The following is a 10999-nucleotide window of genomic DNA, read 5'->3' as shown; positions in this document are numbered from 1 at the left end:
TACAAGGATGAAGGTAGAATCATTTAACTTAGCAACAAAAACAAATTGTTCCAACTCTAATAACAGAGAATATAGGTGATTCTAATACTGTTAAACCCACCTTTAGGAGCAGTCCATTAAATTCATTATTCTACAAGATTCTGCGAAGACAAAATCTAAATTTGGTGAATATTTGTCAACATCAATGGATCTTTCTCCTTGACTCTTTTATATCTTGATCTTAATTATGTTTCTGTTTTTCAAAAAGTTTTGAAAGGACCAAATTGTTTTAAAGTATCTAATAAGAGAATTAAACTAGATCACAATGAAATTTGTCCTGTTTTATTCTTTTCTCCTTTGAGATACTCTCCTACTAGTAATTATCAATTATTATAATTTAAAAGCTCTGGTTTCCCTCACTATGGTTCATGTCATATAAAAATATGCAATGCCAATGACTATAACTAAGGATTTCAGTTACACAAAACCAGAGCATCCTCCCAACACACTTACATTTCACTGGATTTTCTTTAAAAAAAAAAAAAAATGTTTTATATTGCAGCCAACTTGTATTCAATCTGACCAATAGTACAAAATAATAACATAAAATAATAGATTATCTAAAATTCTTATTTTCTTTGGAAGTCATCTGATTTTTCACTTTTGGGTGTGTCTTTACCTTTACCTAATTATTCATCTTGATATCAGAAATGTTAATATCTATTTGTACCCCCTGAACTTAATAAAGCAGTGGGAGGCCTTAGGGAGAATGCCAGTTAAAGAATGGAAACTGGACAAGGATTAAAAATTGGCCTCAAGTAATGAAGGACGATCAGGCTGACATGGGCCTTCATGGCAGGAATGCATCAGGCTTGTCAAAAAAGGGAGGTTCAAATGCAAACTCACAGTTCTCTGATTTCTTAAGCTTTCTGATATGAGCTCCTCTTTTTTCCTCTCCCTGCTCCATGCTGTCAACTTCCCTGGTCATAGGCTACTGCTTTTCTCCCTTACCATCCTCTGTTCACCCTTCAGCATGATCTCAACTTCCAACCTCCACTTCCTTCCTAGATACATTATTTCTTTCCTCACAAATCTGGCACATTTACACACTATTCCTAAGTTCCAGAGCTGACTTATCAATTAGGCATAGTGCTCACCATACTTCAGAAGGACACAAAATATTCTAATTTTAATTTCAAAATGAGAAAAAAAAATTAACACAATAATAATACATAATAATGAATTATATTCATCTTTATACCAATGCAGCTACAGTTCTTAGTATTTTTATGGAGGAAAGGACCCACAAAGGTAAAATCATCTAAGGCCCACAGAATCATAATGGGCCCTGAATTCTGAGTCAACCCAGCCCTACATCCTTCCCCACTAAAAACTGGTCCTTTCTAGCCTCATGGGTACAACCCAGACCAGAAGTGACTGTATGAGTATTTATTTCAAAACCTGATTTACGGTAATGGTTGCATAACTCATGAACTGTACTAGAAATTATTAAATGGTCCCTTGAGACAGGGTGAATGTTATGATGTGCAAAACATACCTCACTAGGTCGCTTGGGTGGCTCAGTTAAGCATCTGCCTTCAGCTCAGGTCGTGATCTCAGGGTCCTGGGATCAAGTCCCGAGTCAGGCTCCCCACTCAGTGGGGAGTCTGCTTCTCCCTCTCCCTCCATCCCTCACCCTACTCATGCTCTATCACTCTCTCTCAAAAAAAAAATAAATAAAAATCTTTTTTAAAAAATACACCTCACTAAAGCTGTTTTTAAAAAAGACATAGGATAAAAAAAGAAAAGCAGAAACACAGGTATCTAAAGACACAAAAAGATGAATTTCAGATTACTATACTTGTTTGAAATTCAGAAATTTATCCACAGAAGTGTGCTACAATAATGATAGCTGAAATTTTATCTACCCTAAATATGAACAGTATTACAAACATGGAGAAAGAATAATGACATCAAAAATGCCAAAACATTCTATATGTGAAAATAATTATGGAAGTTTGGTGCTAAAAAGACTCACTGTCGTAGTAATTAGGGGAGCCTGGTTACAATTAAGTACAGGAAGGATATTAAAACTTCCCAAAGATATTTCTGTAAGCCACAATAGAAGAATAAGAGCAACAGAATAATTGGAACCACATCCAAACCCACTTCCTTGTTATTTACCAATATCATCTAAAGAATACTGTTTAGATGCTGACGTTAGACAATCTTCAGTTGACAACTTTAAATCATATTAAGACTAAAAAAAAATCAAAGAATTTTACGGCAAGGGTTAAAAGTTCATAGCCTTGAAACTACGAAAAATTTGGTGCCCACTTGTGAACCACATCCCGGCAACTGTCGTGTCTCTACAATGAAATGGTTTTGTTGTGGTTGAGACAATCAACTCCGAGTTAATAATTAACTACTATTCAAATCAAGTGCAATTTGTGTAATTGTACACTAGATCACTTTTAAGAGAAGGAGTACAAAATTTCATTTTTAGCAACTGATATTGAATGTTATAATCATTCGTCATCCTATGTAATGGAATCAAAATGAGTGGAAAAGTATGTTTTTTGCCCACTGCATGAAATCTCAGTCATTTTCCAGGCAGCTGAAATTAAGTTCAAATGTTATCTGCTCAATGCAGGTGAACATTTATACAAAAAAAAGAAAATGAACACATTTTTTAAAAGGTGAAGTTTCCTATTATATTACTTTGAAAAGTACTTAGAAATAGCACTTTGCATTTACATAAAGCAGAGTTTAATCATTCTGTGGTTTGGTATTTTGATCTAGAATCTATAAATGTTATCTTAAATTGAAAGACTAAGTTAGTCAAGATTTCTCTATTATGAAAAGTTATAATAATTATGTCAACAACTACCTTTTTAATCTCAGCACATTTCTAACATTGCAAAATATTTTTTCAGTAACCTAATAAAATTAATGCTAGTCATCAGAAACTTTCCAATTTACAAAGAATTTTTCACATTCTTTAGTGGCATTAGATTCTCAGAACAGCCCAGTATTGTTAGTATAATGTTGATTGGCCCCCCAACATCAATTTCCCCTGCCTCTGGCCAAAAAATAACCACACCATTCTTTGGAGGAATCACATCTCCCCAGTTATAGTCATATGGTTTGGATGGAGTTAACCCCATCCCTAGTACACAGAACAGCTTAAGCCAAATAACATATTTTTTAGCCCTCATTAATTGGTTCTGGAATGGTCACTTAACCAGTGAAATATATGGTCTTGTTTTCTGGGCCTTCTACAAAAAAGGTCTTCCTTTTTCTTCCAGGGAAACTGCTAAAAGATTCTGTAAGTCTCCTTCATGGTATAGTATAAAGATGTAAGATCTGGTACCAGAACTGCTTCAACAACAGCTCCACATAATAAAAGACGGAGGAAAAGGGACTTGGAAAAGGCAGACAGTGCAGGATAGGAGTGAAAAGTAAAGAAAGACAAGTGGGAAAAAGACAAAGAGAGAAAAGAGATGCCCAAGGCTCAAAAAGCACATATGAGATGAGAAGAAAAGAAGTAACACAGAGTCAAGAAATAGGGTAGAGGCAAAAAGAGATGAACAGAGCTTGGGCGGCAGTGGGTGAAGAGAATGAAAATGGTCTTATTAAGTTCCTGGGTGGCTCTGTCGGTGAAGTGTCTGCCATCAGTTCAGGTCATGATCCCAGGGTCCTGGGATGGAGCCCCGCAGAGGGCTCCCTGCTCCGTGGAAAGCCTGCTTCTCCCTCTACCCTTCCCCCCTGCTCGTGATCTCTCTTTCTCACTCAAATAAATAAAATCCTTAAAAAAAAGAAAATCTTATCACCCACTGCCTTGCACTTCAGACTGGCTTCAACATAAACTATTGTCTGTACCACTGCCCTTTGAAGCTCTAGCACTATTCATAGCTCAGAGGCTATTCTAGCTTGTGGGAACAATAGCATGTATCCAAGGAGACAGTGTCTTTGGTTGAAAAGACCATCACCAACAGAATTGCTAGAAAAAGAAACAGAGGACTTAAGCGGTTAAAATCCAGATTCCTAAGCATGACATAGGAGGCCCTTAATACTCTTGGCCCAACTGCGTTCTAAGACCCTATGCTACAGAGAACGACATGCGTCACCTCCAGCTCTCCTACATGACACCACCACCTCTGGTATGAAGCCTCGAACAGATGTGTCACCTCTCACTCCAACTGAGCTACCACAGCGCCTGGGACACAGTGAGTCCTCGGCTGACCAGAGCTCATAAAAAACCCACTCCAAATGTTCTCTTTCTCAAAATTCTCATATTTCAACAGAAACACTTGTCCATCAGGTTAAATTCCATGACAGTTTTCACTCACTGGATCTGAACATGATTAGATAATGCTTCAGAGGGGCCCACTGTGTCACACTGTCTTATTCTGACTCTTGGCATGCAACGTGGGGGCACAAGGGGCCAGTCCTGCTCTGTGTTCCCTTGTTACTGGGGGGTCTTTTGCTTCCTCTGCCTCTTACTAAATTTGCCTTCTCCCCTGGAGCTTCACCACAGGAAAGCTGGATCTTGCCTGTCCCTCAGTGCCAAAGCTTTTGTCTTTATCACATAGGTAAAAGAGAACCAGTCAGGATATCAGAAACCAGAATTCTCGCTGTGACTCTGTTGGTCAAGCAGATCAACATTTCCTAGCTTCAGTTTCTTTGTAAGTAAAATAGGAATAAAAATTCCTGCCCCATCTGCCTGGGTGCCAGTTGAGCATTTAACTCTTGGTTTCAGCTCAGGTCATGATCTTCGGGTTGTGAGACAGAGCCCAGACCTGCACTCAGCGTGGAGTCTGCTTGGGATTCTTTCCCGCTCCCTCCCCCTCTGCCCTTCACCCCAATCCAGCTCTTGTGCTCGCTCTCAAATAAATAAATAAATAAAATCTTTAAAAAAACTCCTGCCCTACCTACCTCAAGTGATTATTATGGAGATCATATAAAATAGTAGATCTGAAAATGCATAGCTCTAAAATAAGACTTAATTGATTTTTATTGTTAAAAGGTAATGACAATAGCCAAGATATGGAAACAATCTAAGTGTTCATCAATGGATGAATGGATAAAAAAATGTTGTACATATATACACACAATGGAATGTTATTCAGCCATCAAAAAAAGGAGGAAATCCCACCATCTGTAACAACATGGATGGACCCTGAGGGCATTATGCTAAGTAAAATAAGCCAGTCAGAGAAAGACAGATACAATACAGTCTTGCTTATATGTGGAATCTAGAAGAAATTTTTTTTTACTTAAAAAAAACAAAAAACTGAGCTCATAGATACAGAGAACAGATTGGTGGTTGCAAGAGGCAAAGGGTTGGTAAAATAGGTGAAGGGCGTCAAATGGTACAAATTTCCAGTTATAAAATAAATAAGTCACAGGGATGTAATGTACAGCATGGTGACTATAGCTAATAATACTGTACTGCATATTTGAAAGCTGCTAAGAGAGTAGATTGCAAAAGTTCTCATGGGAAAAGAAGATCACAACTATGTATCATGATGGATGTTAACCAAACTTATTGTGGTGATCATTTTGCAATATATACAAATATCAAATCATTATGTTATCCATCTGAAACTAATATAATGTTTTATGTCAGTTTTACCTCAATTAAAAAAAAAGTAGCTAATGAGTCTTAATCACACTAATAACTTTAGCAACCTTTAACTAGATTAGCTACAGCAAATAGACTAAAACACTGCTACCAGGTTTGCTAAAAGCAAATCATCTCATCATTAGTTGTTTATCAAGTGCTTATCCTAACTCCATGGTTTTCTACCTTTTTCTAACCTTTCCTAGCAAACCTAAGGGCCATGAGACATACACATTGCTAACAGTGGGCATCCTATTGATCTCAAAAGATTGGGAGAGCCCACTATTTGACAAATACTAGGCTGCATTTTGAGGATACCACTGTAAGCAGGAACAAACATTCCTGCATTCATGGGACTTACAGGCTCAGGGGACAACATGAACAACAAACACAGACACATACCCAAAATGACTAGAAAGCATGTATGTGAGCATACATGCATGCATTTGTATTTCCTGTACCCTCACTTTGAAACAGCCCCACCAGTGATACCATCCCCTTCCACTCTCATCCCCAGGGAACCACACACCTCCACATCATGAATCATTGTGTTAGGAGCCGGAAGAGAATTAAACTCTACCAAACGCTACAAGAGAATTTCTTCCAAAGGTAATTAATCATTGACATATAAGTAAAGCAGACTAGGTAAAGATCAGGAGACTTAAATAGAGTCCCAAATCCAGGACTGGTCACATAATTTGCAAGGACTGGTGCAAAGTGAAAAAAATGTAGGGCCTCTAATTCAAAAATAATTAAGAATCTCAAGGCAGTGATAACAGAGCATTTAAACTAAGCTTAGAACTCTCTGTGATTGCACAGGTCAAACCTCCTGAAATCTTCCTGGCTTCCATCCTTAAGGAATGTGTAACTTGTAGTCAGTCACTTACCCTACCTCAGGTTCCTTACAGCTATAAAATTAGAGGAGGGAAGAAAAGGCTTTCAGCTTCTTCCCATAACTAACATCTGTGTTTCTCTATTTAGAAGACAGTTCATTCATTTGGAGAGAATTATTTTACCCTTTTATATAACCACTAAAATGCTCACTGTGACTCAAAGCTAATGTTGAAACCCCATATGTAGTATTTTACCTTTAACCATTTTGATGGTTTTTTTTTTTTACCCTAGACAACTCCTTAATTTTGTCTACGAGAACAAATCTCCAAAGCAGTTTTCCAAGTTTACCAGTCTCCCATGTATGCCACTTAAATCTGAAATTCCCAACTGAGGTCTCCATCTATAAAGTAATTTTTCCCATAGTAAAGTATCTCCTTGCACAAATTTGGTATTTTCTTTTTTTCTATTCCTGAAGAATTATCTATTCTGAATAGGCATCTGGGTCTGCTCCAATAAAAAGGAGGCAAAATGTCAATTTCAGAGTTAGTTAACCTTTTAATTCCAGCAGTTTAGTATTTAGCATGACATAACTAATAACTATCCAAACCAGGGGTTCTTAACCTAGAGTCCGTGGAAAGAATTCTGGGAACTAATTAACTTGAATGGAAAAAAAATATATCTTTATGTCCATCCAACTTCTAACTAAAATTTAGCATTTTCTTCAATTATGAATGTAGGCAACAAACCATAGCAATATTAGTAGTACCTATGGCTTGATCACCAATAAATATTATCCATATTTTCATATCATATTCTAGCTATTGCAGATATCTTAAAACATCATTTATGTTCAACATTACCTCAAAATTGCAATAGTTACTAAGCCCAAAAATAGATCTTATGGTTTAATGTGTTAGTAAAAAATCATATATGTTATTACAACAGAAAATTGGTTTTTACATTGAAATAAGTGTATTTTAATATAACTTGCTTCCCTTGCAATCCTAAATATATCAATTTATGCATCTAAAAACATAATTCTGAAAAAAGGTCCATAGCCTTCACCAGACTATTCAAAGGATCCACAGTACAAAACAGGTGAAGAAACCCTGGTCAAAAGAAGTTACAGAGCTCATGTGACAATAAAATAGAACCAAATGTACTCCTGTCTCACAAGTAGTAATAGACCCATTTTAATATAAATAGTCTTTAAACTTCTAATTCAACAGCAATGTCTACATACAACAAAATCTTCATGGTCTGTTTATTTTAACTTAATAATAATTAAGTATACCAAAATAGAACAGCTTTTGCTGTTGTTGTTTGTGGGTTTTTTCTGTTTTTGGTTTTTTGTTTTTTTTTTTTTGCACATGTGACCATAGGATTTGATATGAAAGAGTATAACCCAGATACATGTCTTTACACCACAATCTCAAAAGTTCTTTGGATCGGTACCTGAGATGACAGTAGGTTACAATCAATGAACAGTCCTTTCCCCGTTTTATATCTTTGTATCAGTCCAGCCATAATGGCTCCATATGCATACAGGCCAGTAGCAAGATCAGTCATGGCCACTCCTGGACGAACTGGATCTCCATCCTGGGTTGGGGTGAGAATAACAGAGAAAATTGAAAGTTGAAACCACCATATTTTTTCTCAAATATTCTTTTTTTTGTTTTGTTTTAAAGATTTTATTTATTTATTTGTGAGAGAGAGAATGAGAGAGAGCACATGAGAGGGGGGAGGGTCAGAGGGAGAAGCAGACTCCCTGCCGAGCAGGGAGCCCGATGCGGGACTCGATCCAGGGACTCCGGGATCATGACCTGAGCCGAAGGCAGTCGCTTAACCAACTGAGCCACCCAGGCGCCCTTTTCTCAAATATTCTAAGATCAAACAGAAGAAAAAATTGTTTATGACATATGCATGCACACACACAAAAGGAATACAACAAGCTGCTATGGTGATTATCTGCTGGTGGTAAGAATATATTTATATTTACTGTATTTTTCACTCCATCTCCTACCAACCAAACTACACCAAATCAAATCATATCAAATATTTTTAAACATGTCTAGGGGCGCATGGGTGGCTCAGTCAGTTAAGCGTCTGCCTTCCGCTCAGGTCATGATCCCAGGATCCTGGGATCGAGCCCCATATCAGGCTCCCTGATCAGTGGGGAGTCTGCTTCTCCCTCTGCCTGCCGCTCCCCCTGCTTGTGCTCTTTCTCTCTCTCTCTCTCGCTATCTCTCTCTCTGTGTCAAATAAATAAAATCTTAAAAAAAAAAAACACACATGTCTGAAGTTCCTTCTTAATGTATTTACCTTGTTTATCCTAAAAAATAAATAACTGAATTTGAATTTAAATGAGTAAATCTACTGGAAACGAAAGAGAGCTTTTTTTTTTTCTTGTTGGGTAGGAGGCTCTCCCAGGAAAAAGAAGGCAGAAGACCTGGTCTATTCTCCTTATAAGCACGCTAATTACTGACAAATATACTAATGGTATTTGCTTAAAAAAAAAAAGTACTTATCCATAGAAGGCTTTTAGCAGAATACCCTTGTTTTAGAAGTACTATGGAAAACAAACCTAGAATCTATAGGTTTATAAAGGATGGGACATCACCTGTGCAATTATTGGAGTATAAAATGGAATGTTTTGCAGCCTATAATGTTCCCTATTGTATGAGGTAACCCATGTACTTCATTAGAGATCATATCTACTGCTCTGGGATTGACAGTTTTGTCTATTGTGAAAAGAAAGAATCTGGGGGTCTCTCTCAATATCCAGGACCCCTGTCTGCTTTTCCTGTGCCTTCTGGTTGCTTGTATCCTTAAAATTAAAAGTAAACCTTAATACTGATTAACATTTTCAATTCATGTCAGTCTGATCTGACAATCCAATCTTTGACCTATATGTAAAGATATTATAACAGTGCCTGGCAAACAATAACTATCCTATAAAAATTAGCTAACATTATCATTAACATTATTATCAGTCATTGTTATATCATAGAGTTCCTATTTTGCACTACCTTGAATTCTGTTAATCCTTTCATCACACAGAATACCTAAAAAAGCCTACATTTCATCTGGTTGATACATTCATTCAATCACTCCCTTATTCATTAATTCCAGCTGTTATTCAATCATTTTCAGAAGCTAGTTTTTTCTTTCCTGCAATCCATACATGAAGTGTATCAATCATCTTATGAGAGTGCTAAATAATGTTAAAAGAAAGTAAACGAGAATATTTAATGACTAAACTTTTTCTCTGCTTTTCAACTCAATTTCAAGGAAGATAAAGCAATTAAAATTGGAAACCTCTGGCTGTTTTCTACCTATTATGATTGGAAAAAACTTGTAGTGGCTTGAATCAGTAAATTTAAAATTAAATTTATCATTGGGATTTAAGGTTATGTATAGTGTTAAAAATGAGAGACAAGTTCAAATTTAAGTTTATAGACACATTTTCTCACTATAAAATGAATAAACTCATATTTTATCTGCTCTACTTCTTAGACCAGTAGGAATAAATGAGATAATAAATCCTTTATCTCATATTTAAACTTCCTGAAAAGGGGAGACTATACCTGATTAATATTCCAAAAACATCATTACATTATCCAGAATAACAATATGAAATTATAAGCATTAAACAAACATTAACTTACATCAATATATTAGAGACAACATTATCACTATTAGAAGTGACAATTTATGCCAAATAATTTCAGTGAAACACCAACTGAAACCAACTTACTAACACACTTCAGATTCAAAGATACAAATCGGCTGAAAAAATGAAAGCATGGGAAAAAATATGTCATGCAAACAACAGCCATAAGAATGCTGGAGTGGCTATACTAATACCAGACGAAATAGATCTTAAAACAAACCAAAAAAATGTCACTAGAGAAAATAAAAATAGAAAATGGGATCATTGCACTAGGAAGATATAACAACTATAAGCATATATGCACCTAAAAACAGAGCTGCCAAAAAACAAAAAGCAAAAAGTGACTGATTTGAAAGGAGAAACAGACACATCAGGAATACTAGAAGGAGGTTTCAAACTCAAATATGAACAGTGAATAGAACAACTAGATAGTAATATTCTATTGTATATATGGACCACATCTTCTTTATCCATTCATCTGTTGAGGGGCATCTCGGCTCTTTCCACAGCTTGACTATTGCGGGACATTGCTGCTATGAACATTGGGGTGCATATGGCCCTTCTTTTCACTACATCCGTGTCTGTGGGGCAAATACCCAGGAGTGCAATTGCTGGGTCATAGGGTAGCTCTATTTTTAATTTTTTGAGGCACCTCCACACTGTTTTCCAAAGTGGCTGTACCAACTTGCATTCCCACCAACAGTCCCCCTTTCTCCACAACCTCTCCAACATTTGTTGTTTCTTGCCCTGTCATTTTTTGCCATTCTACCCGGTGTAAGGTGGTATTACTCAGCCATCAGAAAGGATGAATACCCAACTTTTACAACAACATGGATGGGACTGGAGGAGATTATGCTAAGTGAAATAAGTCAAGCAGAGAAAGTCAA

At 36.5% G+C, this 10999-nt stretch overlaps 1 protein-coding gene across 1 annotated transcript in view; it reads right to left on the bottom strand.

Moving 5' to 3' along the window:
• The window catches only part of SUGCT (succinyl-CoA:glutarate-CoA transferase), a 641807-nt gene that overhangs the window by 536843 nt on the left and 93965 nt on the right, over positions 1-10999 (bottom strand). The window contains exons 6-7 of the mRNA XM_081799712.1: positions 8762-8771; positions 7895-8094 (exon numbers count right to left, since the gene is read on the bottom strand). Of these exons, the coding sequence (XP_081655838.1) occupies positions 7895-8094; positions 8762-8771 (210 nt within the window). The remainder of the gene's footprint in view (positions 1-7894; positions 8095-8761; positions 8772-10999) is intronic.

Source organism: Leptonychotes weddellii, chromosome 12 (assembly GCF_054177405.1).
Source record: "Leptonychotes weddellii isolate Sample4059 chromosome 12, ASM5417740v2, whole genome shotgun sequence".
In the NCBI taxonomy this organism is placed as follows: Eukaryota; Metazoa; Chordata; class Mammalia; order Carnivora; family Phocidae; genus Leptonychotes; species Leptonychotes weddellii.
This window is presented reverse-complemented; position numbering and strand designations above follow the sequence as displayed.